At 42.5% G+C, this 24,723-nt stretch overlaps 1 protein-coding gene across 4 annotated transcripts; it reads left to right on the top strand.

Annotated features, from left to right (window-relative positions):
- Positions 1 to 5,803: 5,803 nt before the first annotated feature.
- On the top strand, positions 5,804 to 20,133 carry VDAC3 (voltage-dependent anion channel 3). 4 transcript variants are annotated; one of them, XM_011960636.1, is made up of 11 exons: positions 5,804 to 5,971; positions 7,943 to 7,982; positions 8,308 to 8,376; positions 9,184 to 9,233; positions 10,788 to 10,790; positions 12,782 to 12,934; positions 13,722 to 13,774; positions 15,818 to 16,045; positions 17,342 to 17,492; positions 18,904 to 18,961; positions 19,607 to 20,133. In XM_011960636.1, exons 3-11 carry the CDS (start codon positions 8,310 to 8,312, stop codon positions 19,696 to 19,698), a joined length of 855 nt encoding a protein of 284 aa, XP_011816026.1. In that variant the 5' UTR covers positions 5,804 to 5,971; positions 7,943 to 7,982; positions 8,308 to 8,309; the 3' UTR covers positions 19,699 to 20,133. The 4 variants fall into 4 exon arrangements, with proteins under 4 accessions (XP_011816026.1, XP_011816028.1, XP_011816029.1 ...); XM_011960637.1 differs by lacking the exon at positions 10,788 to 10,790 and adding an exon at positions 10,891 to 10,893 and having other exon boundaries at positions 5,872 to 5,971; XM_011960638.1 differs by lacking the exon at positions 10,788 to 10,790.
- Positions 20,134 to 24,723: the final 4,590 nt, after the last annotated feature.

The raw sequence follows: 24,723 nt of genomic DNA, 5'->3' as shown, positions 1-24,723 counted from the left end.
TCTACCATCAGCTCCAAAACTAGCCATTACTAATGCCTACATCTGCTCATGTGTGCCTCTTCTTTCCAATCCCTCTATCTGCCTCCCCATTGGAGGTATACACTGAGATTGCTGTTTTTAGAGACGAGGTCTCACTATGTTGCCTGGGCTGGAGTGCAGTGGCCATTCACAGGCAGGATCAGAGTGCACTACAACCTGGAACATCTGGGCTCAAGTGATCCTCCCACCTCAGCCTCCCAAGTAGCTGGGGATACAGGTGTGTACCACTGTACCCAACTTGATGTTTATGTTTATTGCTCCCTTGCTTCTTAAAGTAAAATTACAATACACACACACACACAATTGGGATTACACTGTATATACACTTTTGTTCCCTCCTTTTTCTTTTTTCACTGAGCTTTTCTTCAAGATCATCAAGTATTATCAGAACCCACGGCTATACCACAACCCAGAATATGGACGTATTATAGTTTATTTAATGTCCTGTAGATGTCGGCCATTTGGGTTGTCTTTTGATTTTGTTTTGTTTTTGTTTTGAGATGGTGTCTCACTGTGTCACCCAGGCTGGAGTGAAGTGGCACCATCTCAGCTCACTGTAGCCTCAACCTCCCGGTCTCAAGCAATCCTCCCACCACCTCCTGAGTAGCTGGGAACACAGGTGTGTGCCACCATGCTCAGCTAATTTTTTATTTTTTATAAAGATGGGGGTCTTGCTATGTTTTTCAAGCAGATCTTCAACTCCTGGCCTCAAGTGATCTTCCTGCCTCAACTTCTTAAGGTGCTGGGATTACAGGCATGAGCCACCATGCCAGACCAGCCCTTTTTCTTTAAAGAAATGGAATTGAATTACACAGCTGGCTTCAGAATCTTATCATATCCTACACTCATGGTAATTGAGCTATGAAATCTTTACAGAAGAGCTTCTGTTCCCAGCTGGTTTTTCAATCTCTGAGAGTAAAACTATACTAACCTTCCAAGATTTTTATCTGAACAAGGCCACAGGGGAAGACCAGCAGGTTACCTTGGCTCAGTGGGTAATCTGTGCTGGGAGCCTGCTCCCTTGGGGACAGTATCTCTCTGGGACTCTGCACTTGGACGCTGTGAGTGTCTCCCTGGATGGCAGCTCTGAGCACTGTCATCATGCCCTGGACACGAAAGGTGCTTAGCAAACATTCCTTAAATGAAGGCATTGAGAGTCCCTTCTCAGCTCTAAAATTCTGATTCTATTGATTTGACAGGAGAATAACATGGTATTCGTATCAGGATTTGGACCGAGAAAGCCCTTTCCACATTTCCCAAGAGTTTAGATCGCAGTGTGAGTGGGGAATGAGAATGTGAGAACCAGTGCATTATTTGGCTGTAGTTCTGAGGTGGTGAAGGCCAGTCTTTTTTTTTTTTTTTTTTTGAGACAGAGTTTCATTCTTGTTTCCCAGACTGGAGTGCAATGGTGCAATGGCACGATCTCTGCTCAGGGCAATTGCTACCTCCTGGGTTCAAGCGATTCTCCTGACTCAGCCTCCTGAGTAGCTGGGATTACAGATGCTCGCCACCATGCCCAGCTAATTTTTTTTTTTTTTTGTATTTTTAGTAGAGACAGGGTTTCACCATGTTGGCCAGGCTGGTCTCAAACTCCTGAGCTCAGGTGATCCACCCGCCTCAGCCTCCCAAAGTGTTGGGATTACAGGCGTGAGCCACTGTGCCTGGCCAATGAAGGCCAGTCCTGATAAGGACATTAAGTGTGAATCTAGACCCAGCTAACTGGACAGGACTAGAGGGACAGGAAGTAACGGACAGATCCTTCCTGCAGCAGCTGACTTCCTTCACGGTCTTCTCATCACCTTCTTGCTTCAGGTCTTTCTGGATTACCTAGGACTGGTGGTGTTGGGTCCTTTCAGAAGAAAACCTTCAGATAACAGAATGTTGTGAAATTTCCATTAAAAAAATTTTTTTTTAACAGATAAGGGTCTTGGTCTGTCACTCAGACTGGGGTACAGTGTATGATCATAGTTCACTGTAGCCTTGGCCTCCCAGGCTCAAGCCATCCATCCTCCCACCTCTGCCTGCTCAGTAGTCAGGACTACAGGAGGCCACCATAACCCTCAGCTAATTAAAAATTATGTTTTTAGAGATGGGGTCTCACTATGTTGCTCAGCCTACACTTCTACTCCTGACCTTACAGCATAGGCTGAAGTTGTGACTCTAATATTCATATGTATATGAAAAATGTGAGTTTTGCCTGTATAGCTTTTAAACTCCTTTCTTTTCTTTCTTCTTTTTGTTTTGTTCTGTTTTGTTTGAGCAGGAGTTTTGCTCTGTAGCCCAGGCTAGAGTGAAGTGGGGCAATCTCAGCTCACTGCAACCTCCACCTCCCAGGTTCAAGCAATTCTCCTGCCTCAGTCTCCTGAGTAGCTGGGACTACAGGCATGTGCCACCACACCTGGCTAATTTTTGTATTTTTAGTAGAGGTGGGTTTTCACCATGTTGGCCAGGCTGGTCTCGAACTTCTTATCTCAGGTGATCCACCCGCCTGAGCCTCCTAAAGCACTAGGATTATAGGTGTGAACCACCGCATGTGGTCTAAACTCCTTTCTTTTCTTCTTTTATTTAATTAATTAATTTATTTTTGAGACGGAATCTCACTCTATTGTCAGGGTAGAGTGCACTGACATGATCTTGGCTCAGTGCAACCACTACCTCCCAGGTTCAAGCGATTCTCCTGCCTCAGCCTCCCGAGTAGCTGGGACTACAGGCGCCCGCCACCACACCCAGCTAATTTTTGCATTTTTAGTAGAGATGGGGTTTCACCATGTTGACCAGAATGGTCTCGACCTCTTGGCCTCGTGATCTGCCCGCCTTGGCCTCCCAAAGTGCTGGGATTACAGGTGTGAGCCACTGCGCCCAACCAATTCCTTTATTTTCATGTGTTATTTACTGATGAACATTTTCCATATGCCAGGTAAATTATGTGCTGTGGATACATTATTTGTTTGTTTTTGGAGATGGTGCCTCCCTCTGTCAGCCAGGCTATAGTGCAGTGGTGCAATCACAGCTCACAGCAGTCTTGACCTCCCTGGGCTCAAGTGATCATCCCACCTCAGCCTCCCAAGTAGCTGGGACTACAGGCACATGCCACCCATGCCTGGTTAATTTTTGTATTTTTTGTAGAGATGGGGTTCAACATATTGCTTAGGCTTGTCTCAAACTCCTGGGCTCAAGCGATCCACTGCCTCGGTCTTCCAAACTGCTAGGATTACAGGAGTGAGCCATGGCACCCGGCCTGGATACATTATTTAATATCCACTACAATCCTCTGAGTAGATATTAAGTTAGTTCTATTTCACAGATGTGGAAACTGAGGCAGAGAGAGGTTAATGCTTGCCTAAGACCACAGAGTTGGCAGAACTGAGACACAAATTCAGCTCTTTGGATTCCTAAGCTCACTTTATTTCTGCTTCTAGGTTATACTACTTTGCTTATGACATTGACCATATTTGGCCGCATTCAGCAGATATTTGTCCAAGTCTTACATTATGAGTCTCTTGGAGACATGTGTCTTATCTCTTATCAACTTCAAATATCTTTCACACAGTGGGCAAATCTGATATTTGCCTTTTGATTCAAGCAGCAACTTGGTATTGTGCACTGTGGAGCATCACAGAGTTTGTGCGGGCCTATTTCTTTTATTTCAAAAATACTTAAAACTCAGTGGAAAATTTCAAGAATAGTGCAATGAACACACATACGTTCCACCTCAAGTGTTAACATTTTATCATATTTGTTTTTTCTTTTTTCTGGACCATTTGAGGGTTAGTTGCAGATACATGTTATTTCACTTCTAAATACTTCAGCATGCATCTCCTAAAATCAAGGCCATTTCTGCATAACCAAGGTACACTAACCTTAGGATTTTTTTATTTTTTAATTTTATGTATTTTTATTTTTATTTTTTATTTTTTTTTTTGAGACGGAGTCTCACTCTGTTGCCCAGGCTGGAGTGCAGTGGCTGGATCTCAGCTCACTGCAAGCTCCGCCTCCCGGGTTTACACCATTCTCCTGCCTCAGCCTCCTGAGTAGCTGGGACTACAGGCGCCCGCCACCTTGCCTGGCTAGTTTTTTGTATTTTTTAGTAGAGACGGGGTTTCACCGTGTTAGCCATGATGGTCTTGATCTCCTGACCTTGTGATCTGCCCATCTCGGCCTCCCAAAGTGCTGGGATTACAGGCTTGAGCCACCGCGCCCGGCCTATTTTTTATTTTTTAGACGTAGTCTCACCCTGTCACTCAGGTTGGAGTGCAATGGCACAATCTTGGCTCACTGCAACATCCACCTCCTGGGTTCAAGTGATTCTCCTCCTTCAGCCTCCCCAGTAGCTGGGATTACAGGCACCCGCCACCATGCCCAGCTAATTTTCTGTATTTTTACTAGAGACGGAGTTTCACCATATTGGCTAGGCTGGTCTCGAACTCCTGACCTCAAGTGATCCGCCCCCCCCTCGACCTCCCAGAGTGCTAGGATTACAGGCATGAGCCACTGCGCCCAGGGACCCCTCAGAAAATTTTACATTGTTGCCATGATAATCTACTCTCTATTCAAATTTCCCCGATTGTCCCAATAACTCCTCAGTAGCTGGTTTTGTTTGTTTGGTTTTTATTCAGGGTCTAATTTAGGATCACACATTGCTTTTAGTGTCTGTCACATGTTTGGCTTCCTTTAATCTAGAGCAGTTCACTAGCCTTTTTCTTAATCTTTCAAGAAACTGACATTTTGGAAGACTGGCAGTTGTCTTGCAGGTCTCTCAGTTTGGATTTGCCTGATGGTTTCATCGTGAAGAGAAGCAAATTACAGACTTTTTCAAGAATATTATCTCTGTGACCCTCTCTGTGCCTCACAACGGGGGCATATGTCAGTCCCTACCATCCCCCGTTTGATCAATCTCTCTGATGTGAAGGTAGCCTTTTCTCTTTAGTGAGTAATCTATAGGGGTGGTACTTTGAAACCATATGAACATCCTCAACTGTCCATTGATAATTTCAGCCTGAATCTATTATTATTATGGTGGTTCCAAGATGATGATTTTCTGTTTCTGTCATCTATTCTACCTTTATTAGTTGGTTTCCTCTACGGAAGAGCTTTTTCTCCTCCACATCCTCTCCCCTTGGAATTATCATCTCTCACTACTTGTGGGATCTTGAATCAATCACTTACTCCCTGGGGACCTATGTATTCTCATCCTTAAGAGATGACCTAAGAGTGACACTCTTGAAGCCTGGTCAATCTGAAATGAAATTCCCATAAGGGGCTGGGCGTGGGCTCAGGCCTGTGATCCCAGCACTCTGCAGGCCGCAGGAGGGCGGATCACTTATGCCATGGACTTCGAGACGAGCCTGGGAAACAGGGAGAGTCCCGTCTTTAAAAAAAAAAAAAAAAATGTAAATTAGCCGGAAGTAGTGGCGCTCGCCTGTGGACCCTCCTACTCAGGAGGCTGAGGCAGGAGAATGGCTTGAGCCCAGGAGGTCGAGGCTCCAGTGAGCCAAGATCGTGGCACTACACTCCGGCCTGCGTCATGCCTCAACCAGGGATCCGGCACACCGCCGCCTTTTCGCGGCCGCGCCCATGGCAATAGTAACTAGCAACCTCGCGCATTCTCGCGAGAATGAGTCCCCTCGCGGACACAGGTGCGGTCCCCGGCCTCTCGGGCCCCCAGTTAACCCCACTGTGCACACCGGACCCTCCTGCGTACGCGCGCCGCGGAGCCGGACAGTTGGTGGTGCTGGCTCTGCCCTGCTGTTCGTCTCCGTGCCTTGCTCCGTAACGCGCGACCGTGGCTCAACACGCCTGCGCACTGGCGCTCTGGTGGAGGCGCGGCGCGCAGGCGCAGCTGGGGGTGCGAGGCCGCGCAGGCGCGGACGGCGTTGATTCGAAGACCTTCAGCGTTGCCCGGGCGGAGCGGAGACAGGCCCTCGGCGTGGAGGTGAGGAGAACCGAGGCCGCGTGGGCTCCAGGCCCGGAGAGCGGTGGGCCGCGGCCGAGCAGAGCGCCAGGCGGGAGGCGGCCCTAACGGAGGCTCTGTGGGCAGGGAGCAGGCTACCGGAGCGCGGGCCGGGCGGGGCGCGGGGGACCAGGGCCGCTGGCTCCCGCCGGGACCCGCCCCGGGCCGCCTCAGGCGATGGAGACGCAGCACGGCGGGGCAAGTGGCCTCCGGGCGCGGGCCGCGACCTCCCCCGCCGGCGTGTGGACCGCACTTTCCTCCCAGGGGTCAGCTAGAAAGCAGATCGGTTCTAGGGAAGTTGAATCCTCGAACCCCACACCCGTCACCCTCCGCCGCCCCTGCCCTCCGGAATTGCTGTGGAGCATCAGGCCAGTCCTCCCCTCCTTACGGCCGACGGAGGGTGCCCTGCGTGCAATTCAAAACGGAAAAGCGAGGAACGAAACGGGCTCTGTACTGGCTGTCAAGTTAGTGGCTTTGTAAACCAGTAGCAGCCGGCTAACGCCTTTCCCCGTCTGCGTCTCCTGCAGCCTCTGTGCAGTGTGCACATCTATGCATCTATGGGCAGGTGCATTCTGTAGAGCTGGTGGAGACGTGTGGTTGAACTTCACTCTCGAGGAACATGAAGTTTCTGTTGTTCTCGATTTTTGCTTGATCATACTAGCAGTGCATTTCCCATCAGAGTCATAGGCCGGAAAAAGCTTGAACTAGGCAGAATCGAGGTCAGTTAGTAAACTAAACCAGCTACGTGACTTTTGCATAGTATCTGGTACTGGTTTTGAAAAACAACAATATGCTGAAATATTTTAAATAGTCCCTAGACGTATATATGGTGCTTCTAAACATTTAAGTGTATCTTTTCTAGGCAGTATGAAAAACCAGACTGTAAAGCTTTAACATTTCTATTTCAATATATACTGCCTGCATTTCTATACTTACCTCCCAAATTACAGACTTCTGGCAAAATTTCAACAAATATCAACATCCGTTGTAATCATAAAGAGTAATATCAAATTGCAATTGAGATAATATAAAAAGGCTAGAATTGATCAGTTTAGTACAAAGGATTGAATTGTAAAATAATCGTTCCGTAAGTGAATTATGAAACCTTGCAGCTTAGAGCAAAGTTTTACTATGCAATGAGTCAGTATATTTATAGTACCCTTTGCTCTTTAATTTTTTTTCCTTTTTAGTTTTTTATACTAGTCTCTTTATATCATAGTGTCTGTCATATTTGACAGGTTTATGTTAAGGAACAAAATTTAAATGTATTCCCATTTAAGTGCATCATATCTATATGTTTGGTGTGATGGGGTAGGCAGAAGCTTAGCAGAAGTCTAGATTAAGAGCTGGGCTATATATAAGTAAATATGAGCTTAAATATGTAAATCATTCAGGCATAGCAGTTGCAAGGGCTAGCTGATAACTCTGGATTTTTCTGACATATGGGCTAATGGCACTGCTAGAGGTGGCTCTGTAACTGCTTAGACATAGCTTTTGAGTCTGGGAGAGGAATACAGAAGAACCTGCTGCAGGAAGATTTCCCGTGATACAAAGAGGGCGAAGGAATGAGATGTTCAGCAGTGTTGATAGCTCTCAGAATTTGATGTGAGGGTCATATTACCAATAGCAAAGCTGGGCAAATTTTTAGTAGGCAAGGTGAAAACTCAAAGCACCTGAGGTTTTTGAAGGCTTTAACTTCAGAGTTTACTACACTTTTGGTAAGCAGGTTGCTGCAGGTAGAATCTATCATATTTCTGGTTAATGGGTAAAATTATAGCACTTTAAGAAGAGCTTTGAGTGAGAGAAAATATATTCTAGATGAATACACTTCAATTCATATGGTAAATTCTTATTTTAAGAACTGAATTTCAGAGGAGAAAAATGTTAACCCTGAGGATTTTGATTGCACCTTTTAACAGTTTCTTCAAAAATTTCCATTGTTGTCTTATACAGGTCTTTGGTTTCATAAGAGCCTGAGAGAGATTTTTCTAAGGTAAATTTTGCATATATTTTTAAAAGAAGTCCAGTTTAGCATAGCATCTTTTTCATTCTGTAAGAACGTACTTTTCTTTGAAGTGCAATCAGAAAGATGACCTCTGAATCTCACAGGAAAACTGTTTTATTCTCAGTATTCTGGAAAGCTCTATTTTTTAAGGAGCAGATTGCCATCTCATACCTTTGATTGCGTTAAAGCATTAATGATACAAAGGAAGAGAACACTGTATACCTCTTCTCATAGGATGAAACAGCAGAAGAACTGTGGGTGAATAAATACTAAATGGTTATTTTTATTCCTTTGCCTTGTTTTTCTTTATAAGATATGTGTAACACACCAACTTACTGTGACCTAGGAAAGGCTGCTAAGGATGTCTTCAACAAAGGATATGGTAAGTATGCTATTGTAACTTTCTGATTTGGGGTAAAAGTTAGTGTTGAATGCCTACTGTGTGTAAATACTGTGCCAGTAAAATAAGGGTAAGTCAGCATCAATCCACTTCACAAGATTTAAGGGGATAACTATTAACAGGCTATTAGACCTCATTCTTTAGAGGTAGAACCCCTTTCAAGCATTAAAAGCAATTATATACATATACAGATGCATATATATGTGCATATTTAATGTTACCTGTAATGTAGAATAATATATATAACATTTATGTCTTCTTTGTCTAGCCCTGGGGACAATTAAAGTAGGGGTAGTACTTTTCCTTCCTCCAAACAATGGCATTGTTTTTATGAAAGTGACAACATAACTTGACTTGTTTGAAATAATGTGTATTGTGATCCTAAATATTATTTTTTAGGTTTTAAAATTTAACCTAAATTTTTGTGCTGTACATATTTGATTTTTTCTTATTAACTAGTAATGTTAACTGTATATTTTAAGCAATATATACAGCAGCACACTATTTTCAGCAATTTTGATTCTTGGAATAGTGCATATTCCTTTCATTTATTTTTTTCTTTAACTTACATTTTAAAAGTATATCTTTATTCATTTTAAGGGCTTGAAAATTATACTGAATTTATTTGGTTATAATTCAGTTTCTTGAGGAACTCTCACCTAATGAAATTTTTCATATGAATGCATTTTTCATATGCATTTTTAGGCTATTTCATAATTTCTGAGTTGCAAAAACTGTAGTGAATGTCACATTTTGTACATATCTATGTTTTTGTGTGTGCGTGTATAGGCTTTGGCATGGTCAAGATAGACCTGAAAACCAAGTCTTGTAGTGGAGTGGTGAGTATCTAATATATTTTTAATGGATGTAACATAATTAACTTAAAGGAATCTGTGTAAAATCATGACAGTCTAGTTACTTGAACCAGCACCATGCTGTCTTACCCACAGCTTTGTCCTCTCAGATTCCAAACAGCATTCTTAGCCAATTAAAATAAACAACCAAGTTGAATTCTTGAAGAGACCTTTTGTGTTTCTCAGAGTATACTACAGCTTTCACTCAGAAAATGTAGAATATGTATTTTTTGACCCATGTCAAAAAATATATACTTTCATGAATATGTATATGGGCACCAAAAACCTTACTTCTATGATAATGGATTCATGGAAATTTTATTATGCTTTTACAAAAACAAATTAACTTTACTTTGTCCCTTTATGATTAGTAGAAACAAAGTATATAAATGAAATGTATTTCTGCATGTATGCATGTACATTATTCTACAGTTTTTAACTGATATTTATGAAGTATTTTTTTATTGGAAGTAAAGACTACAGTAAAGGCTATGTTGGCATATTTTCAAAGTATCATTAACAATAGCTTTTGACTGGGCATGGTGGCTCACACCTGTAATCCCAGCACTTTGGGAGGCCGAGGTGGGCGGGTCACGAGGTTAGGAGTTCGAGACCAGCCTGGCCAACATAGCAAAACCCCGTCTCTACTAAAAATACAAAAATTAGCTGGGTGTGGTGGCACGTGCATAGTCCCAGCTACTCGGTAGGCTGAGGCGGGAGAATCGTTTGAACCTGGGAGGCGGAGATTGCAGTGAGCCGAGACCAAGCCATTGCACTCCAGCCTGGGTGACAGAGTGAGACTTCGTCTTAAAAAAAAAGAAAAAAAGGGCCGGGCGTGGTGGCTCACACCTGTAATCCCCGCACTTGGGGAGGTCAAGGCCGGCGAAACACGAGGTCAGGAGATTGAGACCATCCTGCCTAACATGGTGAAACGCTGTCTCTACTAAAAATACAAAAAATTAGCCAGACGTAGTGGTGGGCACCTATAGTCCCGCCTACTTGGGAGGCTGAGGCAGGAGAATGGCGTGAACCCGGGAGGCGGAGCTTGCAGTGAGCAGAGATCACGCCACTTGCACTCCAGCCTGGGCAACAATGCAAGACTCCGTCTCAAAAACAAACAAACAAACAAAATTGGTTTTATTCAGTAAATTTCAGGTAGTAGGTTAAGTTTTGATTCACCTTACTCTGATTTCTTCTCATTGGCTGCATTGTTTTTGGTATTTATCCATTCAAACCCATGCAGATTTTATTTCTGGATGTATAATTAGAAGGACAAAGGCATGTGGAATTCTAATGATACTGCGTATAATCATGGTTTGTGACCATCATTCTTTCCCTGGGTTTCTCTAGAGTAAATAAATATATATGCACCTCTTTTACTAAGATGGGCACGCTGTGTATATAGTTCTGTTAAAATAGAAGAATCATACTCACTTTGTGTAGGTTCCAGAATTTGCTCATTAGGTTTGTGTTGCAAAAATTATCAACTAAAATTTTATCTCCCTTTCATGCTGCTGTTGTGTGGTAATATTCATTCAGATGGTAAGAAAAAAAAGCTTATTTGTATGCTTGTTTTTATGACTGTTTTTGGTTTCTGGTATTGATTTAGGATAAATTTCAATCATTGTTCCAAATTTCTTAGATTGTGTCTTGATATTTTTCTCATATGCCATCTACTTCACAGTAACATTTTTGTTTGTTTTGTTGCTTACTGGGCATTTAATGTAGAGCTATATGCATGTTATATGCATGTTACAAATGTGTTTTGCACTTGTTTGAACAAATTATGAAATTAGCCACAAACTGAATTGTGAATCATGAGCCTGGATCTCAACTTAGAACAATTCTAGCCTTTGTTTTTGAGATTTGTACCTGTGGCATTTTAGATTTGTGACAGACCTTCAAACTAAGAATTGATGCTGACAAGGGAGAAATGTAGACTACCCCTCTACCTTAATTTTGTCCATAAGGTTTTTCTAACACCAAAATTAAGATTTGCATTTGTTATACTTGTCAAGTTTGTGAAAAGTAAATGTAAAAAATAAAACACTAGATAGTTGGATCTACTAAAAGAAAAATGATTGTCACATTAAAATAATTATGTGAACAGGTAAACATGATTAACACGTTATCATTTTCTTACTAAGGCCTTTCCCTAAATGTGCAGCATGATACTCTCTTTGAAACCATTCTGTGTGGTGTTGATAAACAGATCATAGCTTCCCAGTTGTCTCATCTGCCTGTAGAACTAGAGTTAGGGGGCAGGGTATTTGTTAAGGAGAGGATTCATGTTGCAGGCAGTGAAAAAGACTGGTCAGGGTTGGCAGCATCTCATTACTGTTGGCAGGATTTCAGAAATGCTCCCTAAAACAGGACCAATCAGAATGTTTTTTCTTGACAGTTCATAGATTGTCAGTGACAGGTGCTGACTGCTTTCTGCAGAAGGAGGTCTATTTCTAATTGCTTATTGTCATATGACTTAAAGGACACTGAACTAGGGCAAAGGATGTATTTTAAATCATAGTAACTGTTTGATAGAAAGCACTCTTAAAGGTAGACAGGATAGAAAGGGGGAAAGAAGGATAAATTATAGCATTCCACTTTAGTTTGAAAAATGGGTAGTACTTTCAAATATTGAAATTGTCTAAGCAGAAGTTTTGCGGTTTTGCACACAAAAGCATTAAAGTTTTCACAGCAGTGTGACTACTTAATGCCACTTCACTGTACACTTAAAACATTATTAAAATGGTAAAATTTATGTTAAGTGTATTTACCACAATAAAATAATACATATTTTTTTTAAAGGAAGTAGTAAAGTGTTGACCCTATTAAAAAGGAGGAGAGCAGTATTTTGGGATTTTTAAGGACTTTGAAATTAACTGATAGTTTGAAACATATAACAGAGAACCGATGATCTTTGAAAGTAAAATATTTAGGATACAGTATTTTTGGTCTTTTTAGTAAAGGCATTTGTTTTCAGTAAAGATACTTCTTTTTTAAAGGAGAGAATTTAGGATTTCCATTTAGTAAGAGAGTATATGGAAAAAGAAATATCAGTAAGAGAAGCAGAATAATGGAAAGATCTGAAACTGGTATTGAGACAGGTCTCACTCTGTTTCCCAGGCTAGGGTGAAGTGGCATGATCTCGGCTCACTGCAACCTCTGCCTCCTGGACTCAGGCTGGGATTATAGTTGTGTGCCATCATGCCTGGCTAATTTTTTGTATCTTTTGTAGAGATGGGGTTTCGCCATGTTGCACAGGCTGGTCTCGAGCTCCTGGACTCAAGGGATCCACTGCCTTGGCCTCCTAACATGCTGGGATTACAGGCGTGAGCCACTGCGCCTGGCGGAACTGGTTAAAATATTTAGGGACTGGAAAAGCAAGGGGAAAGGAGGAAAGAAGTTGCTCTAGAGTAGGGCTGTGGCAAACAGCAAATGGTATTGTTTCTGATGCATTGAACACTGCCTTCCAAAGTGAATATTTTCTATTTGATGAGCTAATCTTAAAGTAATTATTTTTTCTTGCTTACCAGGAATTTTCTACTTCTGGTCATGCTTACACTGATACAGGGAAAGCATCAGGCAACCTAGAAACCAAATATAAGGTCTGTAACTATGGACTTACCTTCACCCAAAAATGGAACACGGACAATACTCTAGGGACAGAAATCTCTTGGGAGAATAAGGTAAGAGAAAGCATTAGAAGTTATTCATAGGTTCAATTTATCTTGTAGACTGAATGATGAACATATCCCAAATATAATCAAAAGAGATCTTACAACCTATCTAGTAGCCATATTTTTTCTCTGCATGTGGCCTTCTTTGATGTCTTATGTTTCTAGAAAATAAGGCTTTGTTTGTGAGTATTCTGATTATTATATTACATCTTTGTTCTGACTGGTTCTGTGTTACACAGCTGAGCTTCTCTTGGGTAGAACAAACTATTTGCGGAAATTTGGTTTAGTTTTGTAATTGTTGTAAAATTGGCTTGACAGAAAAATTTTTCTAAAATGTTCTCATGTTTTCAAGGAGAAAATCTATTAGATATTTGTCAAGTGCCCATTATGTACAGTGCACTGTTTTTGATATAGATGCCATGTATAGATAATGTACATGCAAAACTGAGGAAAATGACTTAGCTTGCTTGTTAAATGTCCGGTTATCTCATTGCCACTCTTTCAAGAGGGTATCAAGATGATTTCGTTGTATGAGAATTCTGTGGTTTTGAACTGTATTTTACGTAACTTGTTAAAATAGGATTTGCCCCATTTTTTGGTGAGAGAACCATGATGAAGGCTAGGGTGAGGGGACAGGAGGATGGAGAGCTCACTTATTACATAATTTAATATTTTGCTTTCTTGAATGACTTCTTTTTTTTATTAAAGAACTTAGAGGAAACTTTAGAATTGGTTTCTTCAGTTGGATAAATGATTGAAAATTACTAATTATTTATTTTAAATCTTTGTTTTTCAGTTGGCTGAAGGGTTGAAACTGACTCTTGATACCATATTTGTACCGAACACAGGGTAATTGTTCAAATCCTATTTCCTGAAATGTTTTTGGAGCCTGAAGGGGTAGAGAACTTTAGAATAAGAAGATATAGTGCAAAGTTCAGAGGCAGGAAGAACTTAGAAGGTTGCTATAAGGAATATTGGAGACCTTGTGTATGTAGTACAGATAAAGGAAGATCCCTCCCCCCCCAAGGCAGGATGAACAATTTGAAAACTGAATAGATGAACAAAAATGTATAAATCTATTTCAGAGAGACACGTAGTAGAAAAAAATTTAGGAGCTAGGAGAGTCTTGAGACCATAGATGAATCTTAAGCAATTCTGAAGTTTGATGGACATGGTATTCTGCTGAAAAAGTTAATTCCTTTTGGCCGGGCACGGTGGCTCACGCCTGTAATCCCAGCACTTTGGGAGGCCGAGACGGGAGGATCATGAGGTCAAGAGATCGAGACCATCCTGGCTATCAAGGTGAAACTAAATATCTACTAAAAAATACAAAAGCTTAGCCAGGAGTGGTGGTGGGCACCTGTAGTCCCAGCTACTCGGGAGGCTGAGGCAGGAGAATGGTGTGAACCCGAGAGGCGGAGCTTGCAGTGAGCTGACATCGCGCCACTATACTCCAGCCTGGGTGACAGAGCGAGACTGTATCTCAAAAAAAAAAAAAGAAAGAAAGTTAATTCCTTTTTTTTTTTTTTCCCCTCACCCTATCTTATGGTGCTGAAAAGTTAATTTCTTAAGAGGGTGATCTCCTGGCTCTCAAATGCTATAATGATTAGTTCTGCTGCCTACTTGATTTCTTAGCCTCTGTAAATCCCCCAACGTCTTGGCCTCAATTTCCTCATGTGAAAAAAGGGGGATTGTGTCATTTCTTATCTGCCTAATGTGGGTCTATGCTATCTGAAGGACGGAGGTGCTAGATGAATGCAAAGTGACATTTGTCTCAGCCGTAACAACAGGTATGTTCTTTCTGTCACACACCTCAGTTATCTTTCGGACAAATATTATTTTCTTTTTTTCTTCTTTTGAGATGGAGTCTTGCTGTGTCGCCCCAGCTGGAGTGCAGTGGTGCTGTCTCAGCTCACTGCAACCTCTGCCTCCTGGGTTCAAGCAATTCTCCTGCCTCAGCCTCCCAAGTAGCTGGGACTACAGGTACGCACCACCACACCCAGCTAATTTTTGTATTTTTAGTAGAGACGGAGTTTTACCATGTTGGCTAGGATGGTCTCAATCTCTTGACCTTGTGATCCGCCCATCTCAGCCTCCCAAAGTGCTGGGAATACAGGTGTGAGCCACCGCGCCCAGCTTAATTTCATTTTTTTGATATCGTCCTTCATAAAAGCACACTTCTCTCCATGATAGGTTAATAATGTGTGTTGGGGGTTAACTCTTTGTGGCATTTGGTATTTGGAAACATTTAAAGAGATTTGGCTTCTCATACGTCTGTATATGTACATCTTCAGATTATTAATTTGGCCGTGAAGTATCTCATTCATTCTTGTTTTTTTTTTTTTTTTTGAGATGGAATGTTGCTCTGTCATCACACTGGAGTACAGGGGCATGATCCTGGCTCACTGCAACCTCTGCCTTCCAGGTTCAAGTGGTTCTTCTGCCTCAGCCTCCTGAATAACTGGGACTACAGGCGTGTGCCTCCACACCCAGCTAATTTTTGTATTTTTTAGTAGAGACAGGGTTTCACCATGTTCGCCAGAATGGTCTCAATCTGACCTCGTCATCCGCCCACCTCGACCTCCCAAAGTGCTGGGATTACAGATGGGAGCCACTGCGCCCAGCCTCTTATTCATTCTTGTACTTTTGTTCATGCCTTTACGAAATAAATCATGAAGTATCCTGTCATTTGAACTTATAATGAGTAATAGGTCTAATCCTAACAAAATTATATTTGTAGAACTAGGTCATTTGAAACGTTTTTAATATATATGTGGCATGTAGCAAAATAATATTTACATTGGAAGATGAGAGAGAGGATCTTACTCCAAAAATTCTTAGACAATAGTAAAAACTCATGTTGTTTTCATCATTTTTGTTTGTTTGTTGCAGAAAGAAGAGTGGGAAATTGAAGGCCTCCTATAAACGGGATTGTTTTAGTGTTGGCAGTAATGTTGATATAGATTTTTCTGGACCAACCATCTATGGCTGGGCTGTGTTGGCCTTCGAAGGGTGGCTTGCTGGCTATCAGATGAGTTTTGACACAGCCAAATCCAAACTGTCACAGAATAATTTCGCCCTGGGTTACAAGGCTGCGGACTTCCAGCTGCACACACATGTGTGAGTGTTTATAATTTATTCCTTAGTGTCAGTGCAGTCGCCTAAAAGATTGTTGCCATTAGCATACTGAGAAGTGATGGTGCTTAGATTTAGCATGTCTTGGTGAATATCCATCCTTGCGGTGCTATCCTCATAGCAAAACCTTGCCAGGAGGCTGGTGCATGTGGTGTGCAGGCTTTGCTGCTGGTGGTCACTGGCCTCTCAGCCTGCCCCCCAAACTTCAGGAAGCTCTAGCCTCTCTAGAAGAACCACTGGGATAGAGGGAGCCCAGAGCATGGCTTACCTCATGGTAAGATGACCCTTTGGAGATGTTACTGCTTCCTCTGCTCCTCTGTTATCTTGACAGTATGTGGAAGCAGGTCTGTTTGGGTCACCAACAACAACCACCAAATTGATTTGAGCATCCTGGGACATCCCAGTAATTCTGTGGAGGTTTCAGGTATTCTTGGTTGGAACCCAGGTACCGCTAATGCATTCAGAAGTAACAGGTGCTTTGAAAGAGTCCTGGGATTCAGCTATGTAGGCCATACCATGTTGGCGGGATGAATCGGAACTTTTACATAGTATTTTATGTTGGGCCTACTGGACACTGCTCCTATACCAGGAAGAAGCAGCAAAGGGCAAACTATGTGTTTTTAAACTGTCGCAGATTCCTCTCTGCTAGATGCTCTAATTCACTTAATGATCTTAATGATGGCTAAAACAAAGGCAAGCAGTGGTACAGACAGTTACTGAAATTGATGAAACAGTATTATCAGGAAAACCGTGAAAACCCAAGGACTCATCTCTGGCATGCTTGGAAGCAATAACTAAGGTGGTTTGCTGGAGCAGTGCACCCTAGGTATTGTAGGAGGGTGCTTTGTAACTGTAGGATTGTGTTTTAAAGGAAATCCAGAATTGGTTTTATTCCTGTACCTCTACCTTTTTATTTTTTTGCAGAATCTTTATTGAACTCTACTTTGAAGTTTCTAAGTTCTATGAACTTCTCAGAGACCTATAGATTTTACTTACCTGAGGTGTCTGCCTTTGTGCTTAATTGAATTGTCTTAAGAAACTCACATCATGTGGAGGAGCCAAGTAAATGGAACAAGTGTTATGTTTTAATTAAGCAGTCATTACTGGCATAGCTGGATTTAGTTCTGTGTTTTGTTTAGTAGTCATTTATGCTAGAAATTTGCTGAAATCTATAGTTACAAAATGGGATCCTTGTTTAGATAGTCTTAGAATTTGTTTTCATACCATAATAACAATGGTACAAACTAGATATTTATGACATTTTCTTATCTATGAAAACAGGAACGACGGCACTGAGTTTGGAGGTTCTATCTACCAGAAGGTTAATGAGAAGATTGAAACATCCATAAACCTTGCTTGGACGGCTGGGAGTAACAACACCCGTTTTGGCATTGCTGCTAAGTATAAGCTGGATTGTAGAACTTCTCTCTCTGTAAGAATGTGCTGCCAGATTGGATCTGCTCTTATGTTTATGTCTAACTTTTCAGTGAATGTTGTGATATGAGTGTAGTTTGCTTGTTCTTTATTAACTTTAATAAGCCAGCTCATTGTGTAGTGAAAAGAATATAATATAGCCAGGCACAGTGGCGCATGCCTGTAATTCTAGCACTTTAGGAGGCCGAGGTGTGTGGATCACCTAAGCTCAGGAGTTTGAGTCCAGCCTGGCCAACATGGTGAAACCCTATCTTTACTAAAAATACAAAAATTAGGCGGACGTGGTAGGGGACACCTGTAGTTCCAGCTACTAGGGAGGCTGAGGCAGGAGAATTGCTTGAACCCGGCAGTTGCAAAGATTGCAGTGAGCCAAGATCAAACCATTGCTCTCCAGCCTCGGTGACAGAGTGAGAGTCTATCTCAAAAAAAAAAAAAAAAAATTATGCTTGAAGTCAGGACATAGGGGTTCTTCTGTTCCTAGCTCTTTCTGTATATTTGTTGTCTGACCTTCTCAGTCATTTTATCACTTTGGCCTTAGAATTTTCTTATTTGGAAATTCATGGGATTAGATGACTATTTCTGTTGCTATAGTAACCCTTATTAAAAATAACACTGAGCTCTTAAATTTCATGTACTGTGCTAAAGGCTTTACATATATTATGTCATTTAACCCTCACAACCACTCCATGTGGCGAGTAGTGTTATCCTCATCCCTGTTTTACCAATGAGAAAACTGAGCCTTAGAAAGGTCAGCTAACTTGCCCAAGGTCACATAGTAACTGGCAGTGCCACAGTTTGAACCTAGATCTGTTTTTCTGTCACCCAAGTTCATGCTGTAACCACTGTGAGAGATTGTCAGCTGGTATCTCAGGGAATTCAGGGTGTTTGGCTGTGTAGTGTTTAAAAATTTTGCTTGAGGCCTTGAAGCATGCATTCTTAAGGTACGTCCCACCTGTACAAGTCCTGCTGACTTAAAAGATCAGTAATTCTGGCCAGACGCCATGGCTCACGCCTGTAGTCCCAGCACTTTGGGAGGCTGAGGCAGGGGATCACCTGAGGTCAGGAGTTTGAGACCAACCTGGCCAATATGGTGAAACCCCATCTCTACTAAAAATACAAAATTAGCTGGGCATGGGGATGCATGCCCGTAATCCCAGCTACTTGGGAGGCTGAGGCAGGAGAATGGCTTGGACCTGGGAGGCGGAGGTTGCAGTGAGCTGAGATCATGCCATTGCACTCCAGCCTGGGTGACGAGAACGAAACTTCATCTCAAAAAAAAAAAAAATCAGTAATTCCAGATTGGCCCTAGGGTGCTTTTAGCGTTGGAAACGTGATGCACAAAGTGATGGTTGTATTGGACTGATCTGTAATTCACTGTTTAATGTTGTTATTCTATCTCTTAATCTTAGGCTAAAGTAAATAATGCCAGCCTGATTGGACTGGGTTATACTCAGACCCTTCGACCGGGTAAGTAAAGGAATTAGTAACAGAGGGTCTGGGGTGGAAAGTGATAGAGAAAAAAATGAAAATAACCTGCAGAACAACCTATAGTCACTGTAAGTTGATTCGGACCATTTTGTAACATTGGTTGTTCAGACAGAAAACAAAACAGATCAAATACTTTTTCATTAAAAATTTCGCCCTGGGTTACAAGGCTGCGGACTTCCAGCTGCACACACATGTGTGAGTGTTTATAATTTATTCCTTAGTGTCAGTGCAGTCGCCTAAAAGATTGTTGCCATTAGTATACTGAGAAGTGATGGTGCTTAGATTTAGCATGTCTTGGTGAATATCCATCCTTGCGGTGCTATCCTCATAGCAAAACCTTGCCAGGAGGCTGGTATTTCTGACTATAATGTGGTCACTCTGGCCTTTGAGTTTGGTTGATCACTCATTGCCCTTAACCCTGAACTTCAGAGAAAGTTTGCCATGATCATGCGTTCCTCATTACACATCAGATGGTTATAAATAACCGATTGAGTAATAGCTGTTTGCTTATAGCTCTTATACCCAGCTACAATCCACACCACTGATTCCATCTGTTGTTTCTAGAAAGTTCAGATCTAATTGTAATACTTGTTACAAGTGATTGTGGTGTTTTCTTCTCCCTAGGAGTCAAATTGACTTTATCAGCTTTAATCGATGGGAAGAACTTCAGTGCAGGAGGTCACAAGGTTGGCTTGGGATTTGAACTGGAAGCTTAATGTGGTTTGAGGAAAGCATCAGATTTGTCCCTGGAAGTGAAGAGAAATGAACCCACTGTGTTTTGGCCTTAAAATTCTTCTGTGAAATTTCAAAAGTGTGAACTTTTTATTCTTCCAAAGAATTGTAATCCTCCCCACACTGAAGTCTAGGGGTTGCGAATCCCTCCTGAGGGAGGCGCTTGAAGGCATGCCTGGAAGTTGTCATGTTTGTGCCACGTTTCAGTTCAGTTCTGCAGTGTTATTAAATGTGTTCCTCAGCGACAGTGTAGTGTCATGTTAGAGGAGACGATCTGCCCCTCCAGTTTGTACATCACGTCCTGCATGTCCCACACCATTTTTTCATGACCTTGTAATATATTGGTCTCTGTGCTATAGTGGAATCTTTGGTTTTGCATCAGAGTAAAATAAAATAAACCCATCACATTTGGAACATAACTGCTCATCTGACTTGCTGGTGGTGGTTTTCTTACCTTTGATGTGATTTGTTTTAAGAAGCACTTTCACAGGCGAGATTTGTGTCTAAAGTGTCGGGGCTGCTGCCAGTCCCTTTCACTTCACTGAGCCCTGCTCTGTCTGCTCTTGCTCTCACAGGGCAGGCTGAGGAAGGAAGCAGTGAACATGGTTGTGCTGGGGAGCAGCACATCTGTTGTGCCTGTGGTGTGATAGGGTCGCATCACCCCAGGAGTTGTGTGCAGCTGCTGAGAAAGTATGGGTGTGAGTGGGTGAAAAGATGGTTGAAGGAAGAGTGCATTTGGGGAAGCATGGGGAGGAGAGATGGGAGGAGGCCAGAGCTGGGTGGACACTTCTGGGGCTCCTCCTGGGCTTCAGAAACATGATTTTTTATTACTAGTATAGAAAAATGATAACCAAGGAATGAAGTACCAGTTTAGAGAAGAAATGAGCAGACTATAATATCCCCAGGGATCACTGGTAAATCATCTTCCTAAAAGTAGAACTCCTTTGAAAATTTTTTTTTTTTTTTGAGTTTAAGAGCAGAAGTTTAATAGTTGAGAGAAAAGAGAAAAGCTCTTTTGCAGAGAGAGAGGGGTTCCTGAGTGGGTCTTCCGGTTTCGTGATGAAATGCATAGGGTTTTATAGGCTAGCTTGAGGAGGTGGTGTCTGATTTACATCAGGTCTGAGAGATTAATAGGACCAGGTGTGCTGTTTGCATGAAGAAGCTGGCCATTCCACCCTAATCTTCTATTATGCTGATGGGCTCTCTACCTGGCTGGTGCCATGTTGCCTGCTTTTTTACTGCACATGTGACAAAAGGGAAGAGGGAGCTTCCATGTTGAACATGCCTGGCCCGCTGATAGCCTTTTCCTACTGGCACAGCTGCTGGCATGTACCCGTGCAAGCTTCCAGCTTGCTTATCTATGCTTGCAGCTTGATTTTTTTCAGGGTGCTTCTTTGTTAGAAATGATTTAGGGGTTGCTTTTTATTAAAAGGAAACCTTACCAATGACTCTCTTACCCTCACTATCTGCCTAAATAATTTCTTTCTTGCCCTGGTATCATTTCCCCTATAAGGAGTGGTAACTCAGTGCTGTTAGGGGGTATTGGATGATGACTCTTTCTGGCTACTTCCTGCTGAAGAGGGATGTTATGTGGGGAACAGCAGTTAAGGCTTCTCCTGGGGTTGATTTAAGGGTCCTCGGAAGAAAGCTGTGTCCATGCGTGGCTCCATCTGTAGCACCATTTGGATGTTCCATCTTCAGCAACATTCTTTCCGATGAATGCACTTTCCAGTCCTGGACAGGGCCCCAAAATGAAGCGGCGTTGTTGTCTGGGGTAAATACCCGAGGTTCATTGTCTCATGCCAAGGAAATCGAGGACATGGACACACAAGAAGTGAGTTTAAGAGTGGAGGTTTAATAGGCAAGAGAAAAGAGGAAAGAAAAGCTCTCTCCTGCAGAGAGGGGCTCCTGAGTGGGTCTTCCGTGCATATCTCTTTTTTTAAAAAGTACAGCAATGCAGTTTGCTGTTTGAATTTGTTTCTAAACAAGTTCAATTTAGAAGTAAATAAAAGTGAAAATTCTCATTCTTCTCTCTTAATTCCTTTTCTTCTGCCACTGACAGTTTGATATGTCCTTGAAGATATGTTTCAGTATCTTTAGAGATTACGTAAATATCTATTTATATATACAAAACGTTAAAACAGATACCATGGCCGGGCGCGGTGGCTCATGCCTGTAATTCCAGCACTTTGGGAGGCCAATGCAGGTGGATCACCTGAGGTCAGAAGTTTGAGACAAGCCTGGCCACATGGTGAAACCCTGTCTCTACTAAAAGTACAAAAATTAGCTGGGCGTCGTGGTGGGCACCTGTAATCCCAGCTACTCAGGAGGCTGAGGCAGGAGAATTGCTTGAACCAGGAGGCGGAGGTGGCAGGGAGCTGAGATCGCGCCATTGCACTCCAGCCTGGGTGACAAAAGTGAGACTCCATCTAAAAAAAAAAAAATTGGATATCTTGTTTTGCAGTATACTATTTGCTCACATTTGCTTCATATTTTTGTTTTTTGCATGCTGTACTGTAAATGTGACATTACTTAACTATTCCCCTTTTTTGCTTATATTCAGTTTTTTGCCTTATAAACAATGCTGCATTGAATGTCCTTGTCTTTTTTTTTTTTTTCTTTTCCCTTTTTTGAGATTGAGTCTCGCTCTGTCTCCCAGGCTAGAGTACAGTGGTGCAATCTTGGCTCTCTGCAACCTCTGCCTCCTGGGTTCAGGCAATTATTCTGCCTCAGTCTCCTGAGTATCTGGGACTACAGGTGTCTGCCATGATGCCTGGCTAATTTTTTTTTAGTAGAGATGGGGTTTCACCATGTTGGCCAGGCTGGTCTTGAACTCCTGACCTCAAGGAATCTGCCTGCCTTGGCCTCCCAAAGTGCTAGGATTACAGGTGTATGCCACCGAGCCCAGCCCCTTGTCTATTTCTGTGACTGTTCCTGTGCCAGCACTGCCCAGCAGAGCTTTCTGAGTGACGAAGGTGATCTGTCTCTGCACTATCCTGTGTGGCAGGCACTAGCCACGTAGGACTATGGAGCACCTGAAATGCAACTAGGGGAACTGAAGAACTAAAATTTTAATTCAAATTAAATTAATTTTTTGAGACAGTCTGGCTGTGTTGCCTGGGCTGGAATGCAGTGGTGTGATCATGGCTCACTGCAGCCTCAACCTCCCCAGGCTCAGGTGATCCTCCCATCTCAGCTTCCTGAGTAGCTGGGACTACAGGCTCATGCCAGCACACCTAGCTAATTTTTGTATTTTTTTGTGGAGGTTGGGTTTCACCATGTTGCCCAGGCTTAATTTAATTTTAATTAAATTTAAATAACATGTGGACAGTGGCTACTATATTGGATATTGGACAGTGTAGTTCTGTAGAATAGATTTCTAGAATTGAAATTGCTGAGCCATAGGGCATATGCATTTGCTAAGTAGTACAGACTTGCCCTCCAAAAATTTTGTACCAATTTCTCTTTATATCGATGGTGTTTGAGTGTCCGTTTCCCCACATCCTCAGTATATTTTTTTTTATTTTAATTTTTATTTATTTTTTGAGACGGAGTCTTGCAAATTGCAACTCCAGTTGCCCAGGCTGGAGTGCAATGGGGTGATCTTGGTTCACTGCAACCTCCGCCTCTTAGGTTCAAGCAATTCTGCTTCAGCCTCCTGAGTAGCTGGGATTATAAATGTGTGCCACCACGCCGGGCTAATTTTTGTATTTTTAGTAGAGACAGGGTTTCACTATGTTGGCCAGCCTGGTCTCGAACTCCTGACCTCATGATCCTCCCACCTTGGTCTCCCAAAGTGCTGGGATTACAGGTGTGAGCCACAGCGCCCGGCCCATCCTCAGCAATATTTTGACTGTTACCTAAGTTTGAAGTTTTTGCATTTTATGGGTGAGAATGATAGCTTGTTTTATTTTGCTTTCCCTCCATTGCCAGTGAGATAGAACTGTGTTGACTGGTTATTTACAGTTCTCCTTTGCCCGTTCAGATTCCTTGCTGCATTTCCACATGAGTTGTCTTACAAACAATTAGACACATTTGCTTTTTGGAAGTGTCAGTGCAAGGTATCCCCCCTCAAAGATGATCTTAACTAGACAATATCCTTTACCCGAATTAGGGGTAACTGGGTAGGAACTAGATGGCATGTATGTCAGAAAACATCTATGATACCAACCACATGACAGTTCTGTTTCTCTGATGTTATATTTGTGGGTTGAACCACCATTACCAGAGATAAAGTAAAACAAATGGAAAAGGGTTGAGAAGGGGTGACCTGTAACTTAGTATAATTCACCTTGTGTCTTACTGGAAAGCCCTTCCCTGCGGCGCTAGTGTGGAGGGAGCCCCGTGGGCCGACAGTGGCTGCAGGCGTCCCTCTGGGGTACGGAGGATGAATGAGCTGCCCGGGACCCTGACTCTGTGTCAGAGGCAGGACTGTTCCACCTGCAGGTAAGGGACAGAGAGGAAGGGGCAGCAGGGGAACCCTGAGGCCTCTGTTTCTTGGGCAGAAGTTATTTGTATCGATGGCTTGAAGTGGATGAAAGGGATATGCCTCTAGGTTTATATTAATATTTTATTTTTAAAAATGTGATTGCAAATATAGAAGAAAATACTCCAAAATGTTAATACTCATTATCTCAGGAAGGTGGAATTATAAATATCCTTATTTACTGTATACTTTTCCAGTTTTCTAAAGCAAGTTTCGCATTATTTCTGTAATCAGGAAAAAGCTCTTAGGACTCTTACAGTTTGGAGGAGGTGGAGGCCCAGCGGCTGCACTGGCCAGCGGGCGTCCCACGTGGAGCACGGTTCCGGCCTAGGGGAGACGCCCTGGCTTCCGCTCGCTGCCCTTAGCAAGGCTCCCCCAATGGAGGGTGACGCAGGAGGACGAATGTTTCTTGTGGTAAGAGACTAACAAGCATGGGGTTTTTCTTTTCTTTTTGTTTTTTGAGGCGGAGTCTCACAGTGTCGCCCGGGCTGCACGATTTCGGTCCCTGCAACCTCTGCCTCCT

The sequence above is a fragment of the Colobus angolensis genome, unplaced genomic scaffold, assembly GCF_000951035.1.
Source record: "Colobus angolensis palliatus isolate OR3802 unplaced genomic scaffold, Cang.pa_1.0 Scaffold52, whole genome shotgun sequence".
NCBI lineage: Eukaryota > Metazoa > Chordata > Mammalia > Primates > Cercopithecidae > Colobus > Colobus angolensis.
The sequence above is the reverse complement of the archived record's forward strand: the minus strand, read 5'-3'. Positions and strand labels throughout refer to the sequence as shown.

What these genes read in the sequence shown, in the direction of transcription:
- VDAC3 (XM_011960636.1), top strand. Translation starts at nt 8,310, where the DNA reads ATGTGTAACACACCAACTTACTGTGACCTAGGAAAGGCTGCTAAGGAT. An exon ending in ATATTTGTACCGAACACAGG is followed by an intron (nt 13,775 to 15,817) that starts GTAATTGTTCAA and finishes TGTTTGTTGCAG; the next exon opens with AAAGAAGAGTGGGAAATTGA. An exon ending in TTCCAGCTGCACACACATGT is followed by an intron (nt 16,046 to 17,341) that starts GTGAGTGTTTAT and finishes CTATGAAAACAG; the next exon opens with GAACGACGGCACTGAGTTTG.